The 24,486-nt window shown below is 44.3% G+C and overlaps 1 protein-coding gene across 3 annotated transcripts in view; it reads right to left on the reverse strand.

Annotated features, from left to right (window-relative positions):
• The window catches only part of LOC131124858 (ankyrin repeat and BTB/POZ domain-containing protein 3-A-like), a 101,667-nt gene that overhangs the window by 32,609 nt on the left and 44,572 nt on the right, over positions 1–24,486 (reverse strand). For all 3 annotated transcript variants that reach the window (XM_058065761.1, XM_058065760.1, XM_058065762.1), the window contains exon 3: positions 2,189–2,347. In XM_058065761.1, coding sequence (XP_057921744.1) covers positions 2,189–2,347 — 159 coding nt within the window. The remainder of the gene's footprint in view (positions 1–2,188; positions 2,348–24,486) is intronic.

Genomic DNA, 24,486 nt, shown 5'->3' on the forward strand with positions numbered 1-24,486 from the left:
GGCACGGCGGTCTGGTGGTTAGTGCGCAGACCTCACAGCTAGGAGACCAGGGTTCGGTCCCCGCCCTCGGCCATCTCTGTGTGGAGTTTGCATGTTCTCCCCGTGCATGCGTGGGTTTTCTCCGGGTACTCCGGTTTCCTCCCACATTCCAAAAACATGCTAGGTTAATTGGCCACTCCAAATTGTCCATAGGTATGAATGTGAGTGTGAATGGTTGTTTGTCTATATGTGCCCTGTGATTGGCTGGCGACCAGTCCAGGGTGTACCCCGCCTCTCGCCCGAAGACAGCTGGGATAGGCTCCAGCACCCCCCGCGACCCTCGTGAGGAAAAAGCGGTAGAAAATGAATGAATGAATGAATCTTTGTGGTGTGGCGGGCCGTTAACAGCTTCCTCTTCTGCTTCCTCTCATGATGCGCTTCTGCCACCTAGTTGCCATTCTCATGGCATTAAAATTGCCCTCAAGCCCAATTCACTACTGAGGTGTTGCATCATCACCTGTGTCAGCCTCTTGCACAAAAGAAAAGTAAAAGCTGTGAATGCATTGTTGGGATCGGTTGATGAAATAGTCTACTACGTAGTGAATGAGATAATGGAATAACTTTTTCTCGCAGTAAGGTTCCAAGGTATGTTACTTTAACATCTCTTGCCTTCTCCAGTGTGTGACACAAATACAAAAGAAGGTCAGACATTGCTGGATGAAGACAAATGACGTAGGCCGGAGTTAAAAAATAGATGGCCTGGAGATGAAATTTGACACATCTGAGCGAATCTCTGCCAGTAAGTGGCTATTCCATTAAAAGACATTCCAATCCCTGGGGAACATTACAACATATGGATCATGGAGCACGCTGCGGGAGCTTGATTGACTGCTTTAAGAGCTCTCGCAGGACCGGGAGAGTGTGAAGAATCGGTTCTTGATAAGAAGAAGACATGCACCGGGGCGACACATGCGCAGCCAGTCGCTTCATATTCGGGATATTTGTCGTTTTGGGCTTGCAAATGCCTGGCGGGCGCTGACCTTGGACTCAAAGGTTCCACATCAGCAGGTGTTAGAACAGCTGTACCAGAACATATCCTGCCCGCTGGCTACTGGTGGGTGTTATCGGGGTGGGGGGTAGGGGGTGGGGAGGGGTGAGCATGCTGGAGCCAGGGGAAGAGCACCCTAATCGTCTGAAATAGCGAACATTAAAGTGCAATTAGAGGTTAGTGTCATACTGTATGTAGATTAGAAACACATTTCTTTTTAAATCTGCTTTTTTCTGATATACAGGACGTTAGTGCAGGAAAAATAGCAAAATAACAAGCTGTTGCATTTCATTCAGTGCACACTACTGACATTGACATAAGTTATTATATGCTGTATACATTATTTCATATTTAATACTATCTCAGGAAATACAAATACATTTATAAAACAAATAAAAACATAAAACCTAATAAGTAGAAAACATTTGTAAAAAAATTGATTTACAAAAAAGTAATAAAATACTGTACATTTAAAATAATTGTAGGAACACTGTCACGAAATGGCATGTCTATGTTGCGGTGCGACCCCAGGATGCAGAGAGCAGGACCAAATGCAGGTAAATAATATTTATTCTGGCTATAATAGCAGCAGAAGAAAAGGCAACTCAACTTGCTGACGGACAAACAACAATGATCCCACAAAGGGAGAAGCGCACACCTGAACTAAATAGAGGACAAATTAGGGACAGGTGTGGGTAACCATGGCAACTAAGGCAGACGGGGCAAAAGAGGAAGTCCAATACAAAAAGAGTTGAAAACGGAAACCAAAGCCCAAGAAGGTAACTCAAACTCAACCTGTCACGTGCAAACCCACACAGGGCGTGACAAAAACTGTGTAATAAAATAAAAACAATTCAATCTCTTCAAGAGTCCTGACTTTTCTTTAAAATAAAGAAAAAGATTAAAAAAAGCAACTGACTTTGTGACTCCGGTGGTGCAATGCCTTGGCCCGCCTGTAGGTGGCGCCACTCGTTTCACAAAATGAAATTAACGCCAATTAAACTGATAATTCTAATATTATGTAATTAATGTTAAATCACAAGGAAAACATTTTAAACTTTCACAAAAAATAATTAAGTAAAATTTTGTCGATTTCATCACCGATATATTTATTTCATCATTGACCATCGTGACGATAAGCGGCAAAAAAGTTATACTTACTCAGCTCGGCAATGTTGCCCACCCTCGTGGCGAGCAGCGACTGCTCAACCGTGCGCAGTTCAGCCTGCGTGTAGCCATGACCTTCGCCCCCGTCGGAGCCCCGGCCCGAGCGCTGCTGGTCCCGATGGAGGTTGAGACTCTCAGGCAGGCTCAGCACACCTGCAGAGGGAGGACAGACAGACTCTGAGTGACAGGAAGACGATTCCAACACTCCCAGTCGGCGTTGGTAATGAAAGAGCAACTTGAGTTAATTTAACTTAAATACGTTTGTTGTCTAAATGTTAAATAAAATAAATAAATACAAATAAAATAAAAATGGTGTGGCCAATGCACTTTGCACAATTTTTCGTGAGCAGTGCAGTATGGCGCAGCGCGACGCACCCACACCTCCATCCCTCCCACCGGTGCAAGTGGCAAAGAGGGAGGAGAGATGGACTGCCATCAGAGGCCGACGTGCGCCTCATTCACCACGTACGTCACCTGGTGGGGCATGTCGTCTGTTCCTGACAGTTACATTAAACACAGCATCAGGCTAATCCTTAAACACAGCATCGGGCTAATCCAGCCATCTTGCATGTTTTCCCATATATAATAGATGGTAGCCATACATGGCCAAATAGGAGAACCTTGTCATTCATTCATGCATTATCCTCACGAGGGTCACGGGGGGTGCTGGAGCCTATCCCAGCTGTCTTCAAGTGAGAGGCGGGGTACACCCTGGACTGGTGGCCAGCCAATCACAGGGCACATATAGACAAACAACCATTCATTTGGAGTGGCCAATTAACCTAGCATGTTTTTGGAATGTGGGAGCAAAGCGGAGTACCTGGAGAAAACCCACACATGCACGGGGGGGAATATGCAAACTCCACACAGATGGCCGAGGGTGGAATTGAACTGGAGTCTCCTAGCTGTGAGGCCTGCGCGCTAACCACTCGACCGCCGTGCAGCCCAATAGGAGAACCTTTGATGGTATATTCATGGTATCTCCAGAAAAAGCTGCCTGTGAAGTTTTGGTGACGTTTGTGCAAGGTGCACCCGTTATGCAATTTACCACATTACCTGCGCTCGATTAGACCAGGTGGCGAGAGCTGGCGAGAATGTTTTTTCACCAAATTGCCACTGTGCTAAAGCTGAAAATGTGGACACCTACCCCAGTGCACTGCCACGCCCATCTCAGCATAGCCCATTTTACCAAATTACCAAATTGGTTGCACAAAATTACCACTGCCTGGAATGCGCCACACTCCGCCACGCTCCGCCACGCTCCGCCACCTTGCGCTGCGCCACAAAATTAGAGCCCATTGTGTCAGTCACAACATCAGATATCAGTCATGTACACCAATCACTGCACTGCATGCTGTCAAACCCCGCCCCTTTAGGTACTACGCACTTGCACCCCGACAGAAGGCTGCCAAAAAGTGGTGTTATTTTGGTACCATTGCCATATTTAGACAATGGAAAATTACCATGATAACCAGCTTGAGTATTTAATCCCGTAAAGCGGCGTGCAAACACCTAAGCAGCTACTTCCCTATCTTGTTTTTCCTGGCGTAAACAGCAACGAGAAAAACCCCATGAGGAAACGAGAATTCCGCTCTCGTTTCCTTGAACGTCGCAGCGAGGCCTCGCCTTCACAAAACAAGGCTGAATAATTCACACTCGTCAAGCCGTCACCTCCCGCCCGAGCCCTTCTCTTCTTATCGGGACTGCTGGTGAATTATTCATGGCGTCGAACCACAAAGACACACAAACACCTCCCACTGCGGCGGCGACGACGTCTTATCTCTCCTTCGCGCCCGCATATGGAATATCTGATCCGCTTGGGTCACCATAAACATGAAGAGCGGCTTTGTGACCTCACTTCCTGTCAGCAGTGGAGCGCCACAAATACAAATTTGTTTTTGTGGCGCAGAGGCACACCGCACTGAGTGATGGTCCCAGTGTCGTAGTCCCAGTGTCGTAGTCCAAATGGGCTTCGGATGGGTTCAAATGTATTAGATGGTGTACCTAATGAACTTTCTCCAAGCTTCACTAACTTTTTATGGTGACATTTGTCAAATGTCTTTGGGCAAGGGAAAACGCCATGGAGAAAACGTCCATGGAGACCAGAGGCCATAATGGCTTCTGTTTGACCCCTCAGGAAACGCCACTCGGAGGGAGGGTGGCATTCCTTCATGCCGGACCCTGCAACGCAGCCACAGAAGCAGGGGGTCAATTGTAAAACTCATGCTGGTCGCACAAAGGAGGCAAGATGATGCACATCCTGAGTGGCGGTAAGCCCCCTGGTACGGACAGGTCAAGGTCAATTAGGTCACACGGATCCACCATGGTGATGATGTGCAGGTGGTCCAGCATTGAACGCTAATACTTTTTCTTTTTCCTCTCTCTCTTCTCCTGCAGGAATCGATTTCTCTCTCCCGGAGAGGAGGAGCGCGGCCATCTACCCCCACCACCGAGAAAACTCTCCTGGAATATTAACAGGTAGTCGCCATGGCAACAGGCGATTGCGCCGTGATTGGCTCGGCGGGGTTTGAGGGTACCGGAAGTGCAAACACAATAAAAGACTGCCACAGCGGCGTGGCGAGCCCCGCGGCTGGAGATGCGGAGGGGAGCACAATGGGCTCATTGCCGTGGCTGTCAGATAAGGAGAGAAGAAAATATATGAATCCAAATATGCAGAAACCCAAAGGTTGGAAAATCCATTTTCCTTACGTTTCTGGACGAAGTCAATGTGCAAGCAATGGCTCATTATGCCTAAACCTAACCCAACCCTACCCTAACCACCCTAACTCTAACCCTAACCCCCTAAACCCTACCCTAATCCTACCCCTACCCCAACTCCAACCCGCCTAACTCTAACCCTAGCCTAATCCTACCTCTACCCTAACTCTAATCCTAATCCTACCCAAACCTAACTCTAACCCTACCCTAATCTTAATCCTACCCCTACCCCTACCCCAACCCTACCCTTACCCTAACCCTACCATAATCCTAGCCCTACCCTAACTCTAATCCTAATACCACCCTAACGCTAACCCTATTCTAACCCTAACTTAATCCTACCCTAACTCTAACCCTAACCTACTCCTACCCTAACCTAATCCTACCCTAACTCTAACCCTAACCCTAACTCTAACCCTAACCCTAACCCTAACCCTAACCCTAACCCTAACCCTAACCTAATCCTACCTAGCCTAATCCACTTTGGCATGCTATTAAATATTAACGTATCTCTAAACTTTTGACCGTCAAAAGTTTGGAAACATTTTCTCATGTTTCTAAATGAAAGTGAAAGTGAAACTTTTGTCAAGTCAAAAGTCCAAAGTTTGGAGACACTTGCTGACACTATTAAGCAAGATCATTCTTTTGACTGTCAAAAGTTTGAAGACACTTCCTAATGCTATTAAGAGCTCCATCTCCAACAGACTCCTGCAGTTCCGTTCCCACAGTGAACTCAACAAGACTTCATTCATTCCAACCTGTCCAAGTCCTGTTAATGCACGATACTGAAGTTTGATGTAAATATTGCAACAAAAGTGTATGGAGCGAGGTTCCCCAGGCTGCTGGAGTTAGCGTGTCAGTCACATTTGCATATGCTAATTTGGCAAAAAGGAATGGGGTAGGCTGGCCTTACTTCATGTTACCAATCTTTCCTTATGTAGTTACGCTTGAAGACGTTTAGCTCTGAGGCTCGGGTGATTTTTTTTTCCTTTTGTCAAGATAAAACAATTCACTAAATTTGCCTTTCTTCTTGAAAGGATGAAAACTGCATCTCGCCTGGCATCGGGGAGAAGGCTCTGCAGCATCCGCTGTAGGACGACCAGGTTCAGAGACAGCTACTTCCCCCTGGCCATCAGACTGCTCAATGCCAAATAAGCCCCTCTATCTTACTTACATTATTATTATTTATTTAAATGATTTAAATTATTTGGGCAATTTACTGTTCACGCTGCACTTTACATTATGTTGTTCATATTTAGTGTCTATTCTATCTATTTATTCTCCACATTATTATTATTATTTATTATTACTTATCTTCTTTTGTGTCTGCTATTATATGGGAGCCAGGCAACGACATTTCGTTGGCAATTTCACTACTGTGTTTTTGTGCAATGACAATAAAGGAAGTCTATCTATCTATCTATAAACTGGTAATAAATGCTGTGAGTGAAATCATCCCTTACGCGCCCCATGAAGCATTAGATGAGCAAGTCGAGGCGTTAAGTGACGATTGGCGGGGTCCCATCCGTCATCATTTGAGTGCCGCCCATGTTGATGGATCTCAAACAACTTCATTTACAATCTTTTAAAGCCACGCAGCAAACAACCTGACACACGTCTTTCACATCATACCGACGTGAAGCCCGTCTGCAGTCCGGCGCCGTGTGACAATCTGGCAAAGTTATTGGCATTTTTGAAATTTGCATACGCATTTACAAAACAAAAAACATGAAAAACAAAACAAATAGAACTGCACAATAACTTCCTTCCATTGCTTCTTTTTGTCCTTTTATCAAAGTCACAAACAAGATGCGACATGTGCTTGCACGACCTAGTTCCCAAAAGTCTGATTACTCGCAAAACATAACGACAAAGCAGCTAAGTTGGCAACACTGAACAGAACAAGCATGTCTGCCGTGTGTGGGACCTCCTGTGTTTGTGTGAGTGATAGAAGTGGTAAGTTTGAGGCTTGCGATATGATAGAAAGATTAGACTCCCGTCTGTCATCATAGAAAAAAATTGGTTTCTACCTTTTTGCATCCTCTAGTAATCTGTAGTAGAACATACGTAAGTTTCAGGAAAATATCAGTTCCCGACTAAAAAAGGGAAAAAGCAGCTTATTGTGAAAAGATACAACTTTCACTTAAACACAAATGTTTTGCTTATGTTACAGCTCAACTTGTCACAATGTGGGTTACCCACTGGTGACAGCTTTTTTTTACCTTCTTTGCCTCTGTTCCGGTGTCCATGCCCTTATTTTATAACTACTTCCTTTCTTGTTCCCTTCCGTTTTCTCTATCCAGGCTCATTTCACGCACCTGTCCCTAATTTCACATTCCCTATTTAGTTCAGGTGTGTGCGCTTTCGTTTGTGGCTTCATTGTCTTTGGTTTGGCTTGTTTTGTAGTGGTTGTTGTGCTAGCCTGTTATTTGCATCCCGGGGTCGCATGGCAAAGCCCTCAAGTGCGAACGTGACACAACTATCTAAACAACTATACCAACATAAACAGGACAAAAGAGTTGAGTTTTTCTACATGAAAATAACAATTTCTTTTCAATTTTCACATTTGGATCCGACCTCAAAATCAAATGCACCTCTGCCACCTTGGGGCCGTTATCATGGCTTAAAAGGGCTCGAAGAGTGACATCCATTAGCGTGCAGTTTCTTCATCACCTCTTTTAGTGTAAAATATGTCTTTGGTATTGAATTAGGCTGCACGGCGGTCGAGTGGTTAGCGCGCAGACCTCACAGCTAGGAGACCCGAGTTCAATCCTATCCTTCTGTGTGGAGTTTGCATGTTCTCCCCGTGCATGCGTGGGTTTTCTCCGGGTACTCCGGTTTCCTCCCAATTCCACATTACACAATTGAGTGTTTTTTTTTCCAACGTCACAAAGACAAAGAGACCTAAAAAAAAAAAAACACGACACGCAATTCGCCGAGGCAGCTCCACTTTTCGGTGATGCGAGCTAACGTGCTTCCGGGTCAGCGGAGCGCCGGGCGGGCACGGCGACCAGTCACGAAGGTTTGGGCGAGGGTTGAGGTTACGCAGCTGTGACGGCTCAGCAGCCCAAAGCTGACGGCACGCCGCTCCACAAAGACTCCTTCTTTGTCATAAATAAACACCTCAAATGCGGGGATCTTATGTTCCCTTCACCCCTGGCTGGCTTCGAGATGACCCAAAGCCTCCACCCCACCCTCAAACATGAACCATTCACATATTCTGGCACCCTGGCCTCGTCCAGATGGACACCATATGTCCGACACGTGTGCAGCGAGCTGGGAGGACCTGAGAGGTGAGGACCGGTCAGCTCCGCTTGCACCTGCACTGCTCGTGAAAACAAACATGACAGTTCTATTCACAAATACACGCAAGCAGTACAAGCAAGCAGGAAATATTCATAAATACTCAGCGTGAGTTTAACAGGAGCATTAGAACAGTGTTTCACTGTCTCATTTGCATAATCGGCCATGATGCATTTGCATGTGATTGGAATGGATGCCGCAGGAGAGAGGAGTCCCAATGTGGTAGACAAACATGAAAAGCACAACACGCATGAACACGCTAGTGTACATTAGTGTGTGATAACACAACTACACACTATATGCAGTTTGGGAAAAGTCTGTATCTCCATGTCCCTGTGTGAAAAAGTGATACCCCCCTAAAACTAATAGGTGGTTGGGCCACCCTTAGCAGCAACCACTGCAATCAAGCGTTTGTGATAACTTGCAATGAGTCTCTTCCAGGAATTGTTGTCATTCAGCCACATTGGAGGCTTTTCCAGCATGAAGCCTTTTGAAGGTCATGCCACAGCATCTCAATAGGATTCAGCTCAGGACTCCAAAGTCTTCATTTGGTTTTTCTTCAGCCATTCAGAGGTGGACTTGCTGGTGTGTTTTGGATCATTGTCCTGCTGCACAACCCAAGTTGCTTTCAGCTTGAGGTCACCAACAGATGGCCGGACATACTCCTTGAGCAGAATTCATGCTTCCATTTATCACAGCAAGTCTTCCAGGTCCTGAAGCAACAAATCAGCCCCAGACCATCACACTACCACCACCATATTTTACTCATTCCATCATGTTCTTTTTCTGACTTTTATGCCAGACGCAAAAAAATGTAGGTTCCATTATCCAGGTATGTTTACTACGCTGTAAAACAGACTGTGGTGTGTTTGTGTGTGTGGAGATGTGGAGGGTGTGCTCTGCTGCGTCGCTTCCATCCTCTCCTCTGGGACAAATGAGCCGTTGTCTGCACACACAAGCCAGCAAGGAGCTGCCAGGAAAGTGCAGGAATGCAAGAAAACACTTCTTGTCGGATTAGCATAACAGGTCAAGGAGGAGGAAGAGCGTGACCAGGCACCCGTGTTTCTCCTGACCTTGTGTGACCTTGCTAGAAAGCTTGACGGATGACACGGAAGGAGAAACCTGACAGCAGCAGAGGAACTCAAACATGTCAAAAGAACCCCGATAAATCATTCATAATCAGTCATTCATAATACCTGATGACAGCAATAATAACCACAATAAGCAATATTATCATCATGTAATACTGCTACTAGTAATAATACTAGTAATAACTACTACTAATAATAATAGTAGCTGTGGGCCATTATTTAAAACAATACAGTCAGCAAGTATATTTTTGTATGACTATTTTTCTTTATTATTAACATATTAGCTCTTAAACTCGCCCACAAACGTTCAGCAAATACAAAATATGAGCAAGTGAGACCTCTCACTCTGACACAATAAAGTTGCAGGAAACAGGGGGGCCTGCGCTCAGTAGAGGCCCTGGGCGCAGGCACAGCAAACCGGCTGTTAAGGACTTACTCTCGACAGCCACGACAGCCACAGACATCGCAGGAGGCGGGCACGGACCGGCTCTGGCCCCTGCCCACCATTCAGACCTATGGAACTTGTGCGGTGGAATTGCACTTCGGCGGACAGCACTTTGTGTGGGACTTTGTTTGCACACGGACATTATTGGTGGACATTAAGAACGGCCGGTTGGTGGATGCGTTCACACTTTCGTCCCACGCCTGTGTCTGGGACGGAGGGCAGTACGATGGCCTCTGCTGCTCACAATCAGAGGACGACGACTTCCAGCGCCTCCTCAAGGAGTTCCCCAGCCTCACCAACCCCACCTTGGTGGAACACCACATTGACGCCACGGACGCCCCCCGTCCACGCCCGAGCCCACCGCCTCGACCCTGCGAAGTTGGCAGTCGCCAAGTCGGAGTTCACTGGTACCGCTTTCTGGTCTTCCGATGGCAAGTCTCAACAGTTAGTACAAAATGCTGCAGCACAACTTCTTACAAGGACGCGTAAGTTTGACAATATTTCTGCATATCCTGCACTGGCTCCCAGTTCCTTTAAGATGTGACTTTAAGGTTCTGCTTCTTGTTTACACAGTATGACATGGTTTGGATCTGGTTGACCTAATTGTACCCTATGCTCCGTCTAGAAACCTACAACACGCCGGCCTTTTGACAATCCCGAGAGCCAGAAAGAAGTATGCGGGCTCTAGAGCCTTTTCTATTTGGGCCCCAACGATATGGAATGCTCTACCTGTTAAAATTAAAGCTGCTACCTCAGTAGAAATGTTCAAGCCCAGACTTAAAACTCATTTCTACACTAGCGTTTGGTTAAAAATATTCCCTGCCTGTTTTGACTGCCGCTCCTTCTCTCTCTCTCTCTATACCCCAGTCCAGAAGAGGCTGTTTGGAAGTTGCCCTGACTCAACTGGACATCTGACGTGGCCAACCTGCACTGGCTCCCAGTTCATTTAAGATGTGACTTTAAGGTACTGCTTCTGGTTTACAAAATATGACATGGGTTGGCACCTTTTTATCTGGTGGACCTAATTGTACCCTATGCTCCGTCTAGAAACCTACGCTCACAGAGCCTTTTCCATTCGGGCCCCAACGTTGTGGAATGCTCTACCTGTTAATATTAGAGCTGCTACCTCAGTAGAAATGTTCAAGTCCCGACTTAAGACTCATTTCTATACTTTAGTGTTTAGTTAAAAATATTCCCTGCCTGTTTTGACTGCCGCTCCTTCTCTCTCCCATACCGCCCCCCCCGGTGGAGGGGGGGGTCCAGGAGAGGCTGTTTGGAAGTTGCCTTGACGAAACTGGACATCTGACGTGGCCTACCTTGTGGAGGCGCTGCAGCAGAGGGATGGTGATCATTCCAAGACCCACGGCTGCCCAACTGTCCTAATGGCATCACATCTTGGACCTGGACTATTATACTCTATGTTTATATTTAACTGTCACATGTCAACCTCGACATCCATTGGAGCCTGGTCATTCTAGAAGGGGGATTCTCTAGGTTTCTTTTTCCCTAATAGGTTTTGAGTTTTTCCTTGCCCTGATGGGGGTTCAGATCAGGGATGTTGTCTATTGTCTACTATCTACTGTATGTACTGTTGCCTGCTTGTTAAGCCCTTTAGGGCTTTTTTGTGATTAAAGGATATACAAATAAACTTGACTTGACAATATGGAGCGCTTGGGCATTGTTCTGACAGCCCGTGGGCGTCCCCCCTCCATATCGTGCCCAAGGCTGACAGTGGGTTCCAACCATGTGGTGATTACCGCCTCCTCAATGATGCTACCACGCCCAACCGCTACCCCATTCCCCATGTCCAAGACTTTTCGGCGCACCTCGCGGGCTGCAAGATCTTTTCGAAGGTTGATTTGGTGCAGGGCTACCATCAGGTGCCCGTACACCCTGCCGTCATTACGCCTTTTGGGCTGTGCGAATTTCTCCGGATGCCGTTCGGACTTAAGGATGCGCTCAGTCCTTCCAGCCTCATGGACGCGGTGCTCAGAGACATGCAGTCCGTTTTTGTGTATTTCGACGACGTCCTGGTGGCTAGTCGGTCTAAACAAGAGCACCTGCATCACCTCCGCATGCTGTTCTCGAGACTCGACAAGAACGGACTGATCATTAATCCCGCAAAGTGCATCTTCGGTGTTCCCTCGGTCCAGTTCTTGAAAATAATTGAAAATAATAAAAATAACAAAATTATAAATACGTATATATACTAATAAGTAATGATAAGTAATATTATTAACAATAATATAAAATAATAATAATATATGGTAGTCACTCAAATATAATTTTAAAAATAATTAAAACAATAACAAATACAGTCATTAAAGCAAATAAAATAGTACTTAAAATTGAAATATTTTCCACATGACGCTAATTAACGGATGCTGACAAAGATGCTGACGTGTGTATATCTCACATAGGAAGACGTTCCTTTTCTTTCCGCTGCAGTCAGCAGGACGGCGTGGAAAGCGGCCACCCTGACAGGCGAGGGTGACGCCTGACGCCTGAACCCGGCACCCGAAGGTCGGAGCGCTGTCACGCAAGGGCCTGCCACTTCCTGTCACCGTGACAACGCCCCTGGGGGAGGGGGACGAGGAGTGGGGGAACCGTGCTGTCACCTCTTTAATGACGGTGTCAGGTGTGGAAGGCGCTCACGTTGTCACGTTCGCCCAGAGGTGACAGCGCAAATGAGAGGATGGATGGACAGCAAGGAAGAGAGGGAAGGAGGGAAGGATGGGGTGCACACGACAAAATCCTGCGTCATTGGTCCAGGAGGGTGTGGAAGCCAACTGAGGTTTACAAAGTGTTTTGTGCACCACAAAAAACGTCTTCAAAGGAGACAGCTGTGATGGAAAGGCGGACTGACCGCAGCGTGCGCAAGCTCCGAGGTGGCATAGATCAAACGGGGCTGCCGGGTCGCATTTCCTGGCAGGCGGGGAAGCATCAAAGTGACATGGCTAGCATGAATCAAACGAAGACAATTCCTGGAACTCTGAAGGACAAACAGGACCATGATAAAAAGTACAGTAGACTGCGAAGTTACGCCAAAGTGAATTTGTCACATTTGTTTATGAGCGCCAAACGTTAAAAAAAAATCCCCTCCTTCCCTGGTTTGCTTCAACATGGAGATCAGACGCTTGCTTTGGAATTGCCCTCTGAGCTACATGAGCCTTTGGAACCACTTTGTAACAAAAAATAAGCAGGCTTCACTAAACATCTTAAAATAAAGCCAACCCCTGGTATACAAAGGTTTGGATTCAATCTGCTTCCCAGATGGTTCATCACTTACTTCTCCACAGTTCAATGGAAAGAAATCTAAATGGTAATACAAAAACTCTATCTTCAGCGACATATTGTAGCCAAGGGTTTTGTAGGACTTCAGGAGGTTTGCCACCAGCTGCTTATAATGATCTGCCTTGTATTTTCCAAGAAACTCTGATGCAAATGTCAATTTCTGCTAGCGTTCATTTCATATCTGTTAGTTGTAGGAGCTGTAAGCTCAAGATGAGCAAATATGCTAACCTAGCATGATGCTGCTGTTATAATGTTAACAGTTAGCACCTTAGCTCGCATAGCTACGCTAGCATCAACTCTTGACTTGCGATTGATTTGACCTCATTCAATACAAAAGACGTAGTTACACGTTTTGATAAAGTCCAACAAGATATTTATACATCTTTGCATACATGCACACATGCGCAAGCTAGCAACATTTTTGAATACCACTAAACGGAAGACTTGCGACGTACGTTGAGATTTGATGATGGTGGTTCAACTTCAGAGGCTCATTCGATAATAACGCATACAATGATATCCAACAGGCTTCGCTACACATCTTAAAATTGAGCTCAGACAACTCTCAGTCAGTCGTGGGTCAGTCTAGCAATTATGCTAACCTTGCATGATTTATTCATTTTCTACCGATTATCCTCACAAGGGTCGCAGGGTTGCTGGAGCCTATCCCAGCTGTCTTCGGGCGAAAGTCAGGGTACACCCTGGACTGGTGGCCAGCCAATCACATGGCACATATAGACAAACAACCATTCACACTCACATTCATACCTATGGACAATTTGGAGTGGCCAATGAACCTAGCATGTTTTTGGAATGTGGGAGGAAACGGGGGTACAGCTGTGCAGTGTTTACTTTCAAGCTACCAACATTTTCTATCTTCAAATCCCTGTTGTTCAAACTTGGAACATTTGGTGCCACTTCAGAGGCTCATTCAGCAAAAACTAATACAACGATATACAACAGGCGTCACTACAATTCTTATAATCAGGCCCTGTCCGTCAGTCACCTACAGATGTGGGGGCTGTAAGTTGGATCATTTTCTTCAGCAACTATGCTAACCTAGCGTGATGCTGCTGTTAAAATGTGAAGGTAATGTTAGCACCGTAAATGGCCTAGCTATGCTAGTGCCACTAATTCTTGACATTGTTTGTGATAAGGAGTTGAAGTTATGACAGACGTAAAAGGCGTAGGAAAATTTTAACCTTTACAGTATTTGACATTGGAGGCGTTAAAGGTGTTTATTTAAAAGCTAGCTAAATTTTGTATCTTCAAATTTAGCTGAACTGAAGACTTGTGGCTTACGATGAAGTTTGGCATGATGGTGGTAAAAATCTGAACATTTGGTTCCACTTTAGAGGCTTATTTAAAAATGATGTGTACAATGATATAAAGCAGGCTTTGCTACGCATCCTAAAATAAAGCTCTATACCAACTATCCATCAGTTAGCTCTAGACGTGGAAGGGACAAATGTGATCAATTTCTTCTGTGAATAGGTTACCCTAGCATGAGGTTATAATGTGACTGGGCTTGCTTTGCTATGCTAACTTTGCTATGCTAGCATCGCTAACATTTGATGCCATTTGTGATGGAGATTGGACTTTAGAGGTTCGAAACCTAATCTCGCTAAATGTAGTTTCTTCGAATCAGAATCAGAATCAGAATCAGAAAAGGTTTATTGCCATGTATGATCAAACACATACTAGGAATTTGTTTTGGTGTAGTAGGTGCATACACATCTATTAAAAAAGAATGAGAATACAAAATATGAAATACAAAATATGACAACTATTGAGCTTGTGGCGTATGGTGAGGTTTGGCGCGACGTCTTTTGTGATGGCGGTGCCACCATTTAACACTAATACACACAATGATATAAAGCAGGCTTTGCTACATGTCTTGAAAAAAAGCTTTGCCAACTATCCATCAGTCAGCTGGAGACGAGGGAGTTGGAAGTTGTCTTATTTTGCCTAACTTTCAATGATAAACTAGCATGATGCTGCAGTTGAAATGTGACTGCTAGCTATACCATGCTAGTGTTGCTAACCTTTGTGTCTTCCCGTCCCACTCTTTAATGTCACATTGTTGTATGTGACATGTGGCAACTATTGATTACCAGTACAGAGGTGCAGTGAAAATGTCAAAAGTGGCTCAAGCGCGGTTAAACATTAGCATTAGCAAGTCATTAGCATTAAAGCTACACACACACACACACACACACATAGCATGTTCACAATAGGGCTTACTAAAAGTACTTTTAAACTGTCTGAATCTAACAAACACACATCCAATACACCACCGTAGCATCTGTGAGGCTTATTAAATGGTGGAAATATAGCTTAATGTGGATCTTTAAATGTTTTTGCTCCTGCTGGAACACACTTAAGAAGGTTGTCTCCTAATGCAGGTCCACCAGGGACGCCGCCAGCGCTGCAACCTGCGTGCACGGCGATGCTGCGAGGCGAACAATTGCAAATGGAACATAAATGAGGACAGCTTAGGCGAGCTGAGAGGAACAATTTAGGGATAATCTCCCCTTCGGAGCATCCTGGCTCCTCCAGGACGTGAGTGCGACAGACACCTTTGTTGCCACTTAGCTGGTGCTTCCTTGGTTTGTTACGCTAAAGTCTTTTCAGGATTCCTTTCACACTTTTAAAGGAACAAGAGCTGCATTCTCACATCATTCAAAAGGGAGAAGTTAGTCAGAAAATATGCAGCTATATGAGGGGCCAAAAGTTTTGAACTTGAAAAAATACAATTGGAAAATAGTATTATTTTATTGGGGGTGGGAGGGGCGTGGAATCGTGACAGACAGCCCAACCAAAACAGCCTTCTTCCTTCCATATCTCAACGCAAAATGCTGAGTTGTAAATGTGTGATGAGTGTGCATGGTGTGTTCAGTAAAGACACTAAATAGTCAAAAACAAGTTTTTTCACTCACTTTTAGGCAATGACATCATGACATCGCTAACCCCCAATCATGTGTCGGGATTCAGGTCTTTTTGTTTTCCCAAAGAGTGGACATGACCTGATGTGCACTTCTAAACCTTCCCGGGCAAGAACTTGTTTGACTTTTCACTTCCTGTGCGGTGCCTAATGGCCACTTATGTAACACAAAAACCAGCTAAACGGAGCCCATCAACAGTACTAGAGCCTTCAGTTGCCAAATAATACCCGCCAAGAGCCTCCAAGACGCTCCAGGATACATTTGAGGATTAATGGTGTGTGCTAAACGTTGTGACACGGCATCAGTCTACACTAAAAGCATTGCTCAGCAGGGGAAAAATTCTCTTGTTGTGTTTGTTGTTGTTGTTTTTTTGCATACGGCTTCTTGTGCCGCAGCCTCCAATTAGGGAAGTGGGTCATGTGAAAGAGGAGCAGTGGGCCATGAAGCAGCTGAGGGCGCAAAGGCAGCCAGTGAGACAAAAAAAAAACATTCCCAACAAAGGAGCAGGAAAGACATTCCTAGTCGAACCTCGCCCACAGAATTCATACACAAACAGGATGAGGGAAAGTTTGTTTTTATTTGACTAAGTGTGGATGCAAGGTTTTTACAAAGACAATGACTCACCCGATTGACTTCAGTTACTGATGTGGCTGCAGTAATGGTGATTCACCACAGGGGGCAACAAAATGTATTTTTCTGGCAATTCTACAGAAGATGCCCTCACGGTCGCGATTCAGCATCCATGGAATAAGGAAGGGAGCTTAAAGGGGACCTATTATAGTCATTTTTGTCCTATAGAGCAGCTCCACACAAACCAGCACAAACATTCAGCGAAAACATTCCGTTTGAATGGATTTCACCCCCGGCCCACCTCAAGGCACGCCTACTCCGCTCCGCGAGCAGTGAACGGAGGAGTTGATAATAAACGGCAATGTATCTCTTTAAAATGTCAAAATTGGACTGGACTCGACTGGACCGTCTGACGTTTCTCAAGGAAACTCTCTCAATGGTAAGTAGCTTTAGCATTTTACCGGTAACATGTAATGTGGCCACTAACTGTGGTGGGAAACGGCTATTAGCAACCCCGCTACCTGTATGCACACTCTATAATGCTACACAGACAGGCGTGTTTGCTCCATGACTTGCCAAAATGCCAAAATAAAGACAGTTAGGACACTGATAAACTGTTACTTACTGCTTGCTTTTCTGACTCTTTCACACCGCCAAGTAACGTTGGAAAGGCGTAGGGCTTCAGCAAGTTTGTGGGCTAGTCCAGCTGCATAGTGGCCCATGTTCACTAAACAGTTGACAGATTAACATACATTTCTTTTGATGGTAGGGAATCAGGAACTCCCGTACAACCATTGCTAGCAAGTAAACCTCTGTTTACTAGCAAGCAAAGCTTGGAGGAGGGCAGAGAGGTTATCTGGCTTACAGCCACGTCCATATAAAGATATCCGCCCCTCTGTGACATCACAAAGGATTTGTTTTACCACGCCTTTTTAAACTGAGCTTTTTGAGCCATCCCAAACCTTTTCAGGGCTCACTTCTAAATGCTCAAACCTCATTATCTCAAACTTGGGCATGGTTTAGCACCACAATACAACATTATAACTCCATACATAGGTCCCCTTTAACGTCATATGACAGCTACAAAGTGATGTTTACGCCAGCTAGGACCCAATGTGTTAGTTTTTCATAGGGCCAGAATTGATGGCAGTCCCTGATCATGGGTATCAGGGCTCGACAATAACGATGTACCGATGGCCCGGGGCAAGTTAAAACAAAATTCGGGCAAGTAAATCTAATCAGTGATATTCCCGTCGGGCAAGTGCACTTTAGCATGCCATACTGCCAAGAGGTTTTTTTTAAAGCGGTTCTTGTTGGGTGTTGGTAAAACACGGACTGCGTAATTCCGGTGGTAATTTGCAAACCAATCCTTGCAAATCTTGAAATGGACCAATCAGAATCGTTATTTAGACCGCGGTCCGTAATCCACAGTCCGCGTTTTACCCACACCCGTTGTTCGCGATCAACCAATCAGCGATCGTTTGACTACGAAAACATCTATCATGGCGTCGCTGCCAACATGGTCTAATTCTGAAGGAAACAGCAAAAAGTGATGAAGCAGTGCCTCCTAAACAAGTATTTTATTAGCGGCAGCAAATCAAATGATGGCACAGGTGAGTGAATCACATTGCTGTGACAATTTGAAGTGGTCACAATGAAACACCACCCATTAGATCCAATACCAAGTGCTGATTTTGCACAAGCTACAAAACCTAGCGGTTCAATTTCTCTGTGGATTTTTCTCACCTTTGCTTCACAAATTATTGTTTGACCATTGAGCTTTTTTTCTGGATTAAAAACACTTTACTAGTACACAAATGTGTCTATTCAATAATGTTTCATTGTGGTGCACAACTTATAAATATTACTGCTTACTACGACTACCATGTGTAAGTTTTATTTATTATATTATTTTATTTATTTGAGATTCTCATGTGATGCCACAAAAAATTACATGATATCATTATGGCAGTCTTTTCATTTTACATGGGGCAAGTTGGGGCAAGTAGTTCTCACCTTAAGGATTCCCTATGGGCAAGTCATTTTGGTTTTTAATGTAGAGCCCTGGGTATGTCCATTTTTGTTTGTCCTTCACTGGTGGTCCCTGAGCGTAACACCACAAACAGCAAAAATCTACTTCATATCGTAATATTGAAAAACAACTGATACGTTTGTGTTATGCTGGTCCTTATTGCAGGGCTTAAAGTTAAAAAAAAATCCTAAACCTGCACCCCCCCCCCCAAAAAAACCACATATATATATAAGGGCTGCACGGCAGTCGAATGGTTAGCGCGCAGACCTCACAGCTAGGAAACCCGTGTGAGGTGCGGCCAGACTGTTCTGTCTCCACCCCCGACTGCTGAACACCCAGGCATGCACTGCGGTCTACAAAGGAACACAGCTTTCTGATATGTTTTAATTGTCCTCGAAGGCAAACATTTTAAAAGTTTTTGTTCAAATTGATTATTTGAAAAAAAAAAAGAAGCAATATTCGTGCCGTTCCGATCCCATATTTGGGTTTGGCTCCACCCCATAGCATACACTAGCTTCTTGGAGCACAGCACACAAAAACATACACCTTTCCCCGAGTTGTCTTGAACGCAGCATAATCATAGGATTGTCTGGGTCCGTCATATTTTTATTTGGAGATCCGCATGGTGCCGGAATACTTTAAGCCCTGTTGCTGGCATACTTCCTAGATTCTTCCTGTTTTGTCTTTATGATGCCCTTTGCTAAAACTGAACGGAAACTCCATTTTCATACCAATCTAATCTAAATGTTTGGAAATGTATTCATGTGTATTCAAGTCGCAGGTGTGTTCCTGCCGGTCCTAATGAGCCAACATCCCAGGAAGGTTCCATAAGAGTGTCCGCGGACTGATCAATAAGCCGCCGCTTGCCTCGACTCATTATTCACCAGAAGAACACACCAGAACTTTGGCCAGGACTCGCCGGCGCTACATCGGCGGTGCATCCTTTTAATGAGCAGCCGGGTCCTCTGCGCACTGGACCTTCTCACACAAAACTTATTAAAAGCCTGGTCTTCCCTCTTCCTTTGCTGCAGCATTCCCACACCACCCGCCGCAGCAACGCTTGTGACACCTTCCTCCCACACTGCAAAACACACACACACACACGCCACTTGGCTGTGGAAATCAAAACCAACGTTCAAACGACACCTCCCGCTTTCTGGAGCACCACGTATAAATATTTCACTTTCAAGATTTAACATGTGGATCTTTCCTACTTGTACCACTTTGCCTTCACGCTACACTATATACCCTCCACCCCCGCCCCCCAATATAAATACATCTCACACATACACACACTTCGCTGAAGCCATCCTGCTTCAGAAGAACATCTGAAGAAGAAGAAGTCAACACTCATCCACTCCATCCATGTATCCATTTATATTCCTATGATCCAACCACATCCATCGTGTTGGCCAAGTTGCCATTCCGGACGACATCCATCCATCATCCAGCCATCTAACATTGTTTAAAAGGGAATCGGTCCGTGGTAGGACGGAAAGCGTTGGATTAAGCCTGCCAGGCTTCATATGGAGGCTGGGGGTTGGGGTTTATTTGAGCACTTTTAATCATTTAAGATGTGAAACAGTTTGATTGGGCATACGTTGATTAGTCACGTCTGCTGAGTGGAGCGCAAAGAAGTGGAAGGAGAAAAAGGAGAAGAAGGAGGAGAAGACGTCAAAGAGAAAGAAGAAGCCCCTTTGGCTGTTTGCTTGACTTCTCTCCATGAGTAAAACATCAGGATGTTTTCCTGCAAATACATCCAGGACGCAGGGTGAAGCGCAGTGGAAGGAAGATATCATCACCCCCCAGGGAAGAAATTATCTCTCCCACATGAAAGAAGCCACAGAGTTGAATGTGTGAAGTTAGCAGCCTTTCTTCTACATCATTTACTTTTTTGAATGACTCAAGATACTGCACTCATCCTGCTGGTGCAACGACCTTCCATAAGACATACGTACATACAGTACATACGACATACTGTACATACATAAGACATACATACATAAGACATACATACATCATAATGTACATACATATGACAGACATACATAAGACATACTGCACATACATCAGACATACATACCTAAGACATACTGCACATACATAAGACATAGTACATAAGACATACTGTACATACCTAAGACATACTGAACATACATACATACATACATACATACATTCAGTAAAGTCTTGTTATATCGATATTCTCGGGAGTCGGAAAAAATATCGATATAACCGGACTATCGATATATCCGATCCTGCGCCGAACTGCATTAAAAGTGGGCGATAAATAGGGGATCTTTGATATGGCATGTCATTTTCTCCTTGAGTTCATGGATTGTGTATCGAGCATGCTTTTGTACTGTAGTCAAGTGAAAAATAAACTTATGCATTAAATAAAAACGTCTTTACACTTTTTTAATGACTATTTCTTTTCTAAAATTCAACCAATGCAAAATCCTCACGCTTCAGCAGACAAAACCATAAACATTGTTGCAAAAAATGATTGCATTCATATACATAACACAATTCGGTTAAAGTCAGATGGGTCACGTTTTTTTTCAACATTTATTATTTTCATAACGCACTCTTGCAAAAGTGACTCTGAGTAAATATTCAATAATGTACTCGACATTGTTCTATACACACGAGAGAAACCACGAACGCCAGCATGTACATATGAAAAACAGTGATTATTGCAAGCGATAAAAAGATATCTGAATACAACACAATTAAATACATGTATGGAAAACGAAAACAATTGTTCGTGCGGATCTTATCTCTTCACGAGCTTCACAACTCCAATTTATACCTGCTTTCATCCCTTTTGATGTTTACTAGTATTGTAGATTTACTTATCATATTCATATTTAAGATACAAGTGTATTGATTTATTTCAAACAACAAGAGATTGCTTCTTTGATCAAGCAATACCGTAAGTTTACTTTCATAATTTATCAGTAAAGCTAGTGCCAAGAATATTGAACACATCTGAAAACACTAAGTCTATTCACTGAATCTTCCCTCTAAATGATACAAATATTTACTCCTTTACTTCAAAAGATTGTTTAATACTTACCTCATATTAATTACCTGTAATCCTCTAATTACCGTCCGTCGGTGGAAAAGCCGAAACGGTGTTAGCCGAAAATCAAACAATACGCCGTTTACAGATTTCGCTAATGGTGGTATTGAAATCCTTGAGCAAATATTGATTCAGCTTTAAGCTGCTTTTGTATCGATATAAGCAGACCAAATTGGCTGGCGGGAGATGAAAAGGGCATCGTAGTAACCGGTTCATCGTAATAACCGGATATCGTACTAACCGGAACTAATTATATCATAAAAGACTAGAAATTTGCCGGGAAATGAAAATAGTATCGTAATAAGCAGTACTATCGATATAACCGATATCGATATAACGAGACTTTACTGTACATACATACATACATACTTACATAAATACAAGTCACTCTGTAGATACATAAGACATACATACATAAGACATACTGTAGATACATAAGACATACGTACATAAGACATACTATACATACATACATCAGACTTACATACCCAAGACATACTGCACATACATAAGACTAGGGATGGACCGATATGTTTTTTTCCGGCCAATGCCGATACCAATTTTTTTCAAGTCTCAAGTTTGAACAAATATTTATTGTAAACACTGAACACAGTAGGATTCATCTTTCTTAAACACACATTTAAACAGCATTATCAATTTTAAAAGGAGTAAATATTCAACCATGTGCAAAACATTTGTGTCGTAGTTGAAGTTTTATCTAGCATGGATGTGATGACTGCTCCTCCGCAGTGTGACGCTAGTAAGATATATAAAACATTTCTCTCATCATAAAGTTTGTGTTGTACACGCTAAAGACCTCTCATAAGCAGACACGGCTGCTCCAATTCATTCTGTGTGTGCGTGCATGCATGCTCGGAGAGAGCGCACACACGTAACACGACACGCAAGCGTCGCTAGGAGCACTTCCTGGTTCCCAGCGTGCTTTGCGGCACCGTCGATGTAAATAGTTTGTCAGTTTGCAGTTAAAGTTGCATAGTTGTTCAACTAGTGAGAGTGCTTTTATTCGTCTGTTGCGTTGGTATGTGATGTTTTGGGGATTTCTTGTTGTCACACCATGACTTAAACTGTTATGCCTAGCGATCACTCAGTGAAATGTGAAGGGCTATGTATGGTGTAAAACGCAAACTTTTTCTATTACTTGGTATTCATGTTACCTAGTTCAAAGCTGGTGGCAATATTTCAACTAAGCCTAACTGTTAGAGGCTAATTAAAAGTTGAAAACATACCCTTGCTATGATGTGGCGGCGGGGTGCCGCGACTGCGTGTGTTGCAGGGTCCTCCGGCAACACATAGCTGCCCGGCGGGTGCCTGTCTGTAAATCATGCGGTGGAAAAATATATCGGTGAACCCACGCCCGTATCGTTCGATACTGATTCAAGCAAGGAACACAAATATCGGCCCGATGTATCGGTCGATCCTTACATAAGACATACAGTACATACATAAGACATACATACATACAAGTCATTCTGTACATACATAAGACATACATAAGACATACATACATAAGACATACAGTACATACATAAGACATACATACATACAAGTCATTCTGTACATACATAAGACATACATAAGACATACATACATAAGGCACACTGTACATACATAAGACATACATACATAAGACATACTGTAATTACATAAGACATACATACATAAGACATACATGTTATGAATATCTGATATCTTTCGATTCCTTCCCATTGGGGAGCCAGAGGTCGGCCGTCCGGAGGGGAAATTCACCGCTCGGCAAGTTCTTAGCCTTGAAGGCTGATTAAGCAAAGAAATTATTTAAAAAAAAAACAGCACAGTCACTGAATGAGCACAAATGACTGGCGCAGGTATCCATGCGTGTTATTGCATCAGCACACAAGGTCACTCCTTAACGACCTTGGCTTTGTCATTCAGAGGAGTTTGCTGCTGAGGAGTCAACAAACCGGGCCAAGATTTACAGCGAAGGATGGACATGCTCGGCATGTCATCCGGCTGCGACAGGGCGGGAGCGTCTCCGGTGAATTACAGGCCGCCATGTCCCCCGCAGCAGATGCGGGGTGCCGCCACAGTCACAACTCTGAGGGAGCTTCCATTAATCACATGCCCGCTTTGGAGTGCACACAGAGGTTGCTCGTGCACGTGACGGGAATGCTGCGTAGGCAGGAGCCTGTTGCATCGCCAGCTGCAGATGCGCAAATTCTTGGAAACATGAATTCATGATCGGAGAGGGAACGCCATCTCGCCAAATCTTTCCATAGCAACAAGTCCAATGCAGCCCAGCACACAACCAAAGTTCCTCCTGCACTAAAAGTGCGACATAGTGTCTGCATGCTCCCAAGCTTGCCGTTATAGTTGTAATAATAATCAGGCTCCAGATAGCCCAAGCAATTCTACTGCAGATAGATTACTGTCTTGTGTGAAGTACCGTGCTCTACATACAAAACACGTGTTCCTCTGTTCCAGCAGGGGGCGCCGTCATTCAAGACATCACTTGAAAGAGCTCGCCCACCGAACACAACAATGTTCCCATCAAAACATTTAATTAAGCAGAGATTTCAACACACAATGAATGCAACACTAAGCCAACTGGCCGTCATCTATTTTGCGTTATCTGCGTGGCGCACGCACACATCAGCGCATCGCGATGAGCCGCTAGCTCAATAGGCCATTGAGTCTAATTAGCAAGCTGCGCCGCTGCCACATCCTAATCCGATTTGCCGTGGCTTTTCTTCTCCTCATCCTCCTCACAATGACGAGTGCACATATTCACCAATTGTTTCTGACACAGCAG

This window comes from Doryrhamphus excisus, chromosome 3 (assembly GCF_030265055.1).
Source record: "Doryrhamphus excisus isolate RoL2022-K1 chromosome 3, RoL_Dexc_1.0, whole genome shotgun sequence".
Classification (NCBI taxonomy): domain Eukaryota; kingdom Metazoa; phylum Chordata; class Actinopteri; order Syngnathiformes; family Syngnathidae; genus Doryrhamphus; species Doryrhamphus excisus.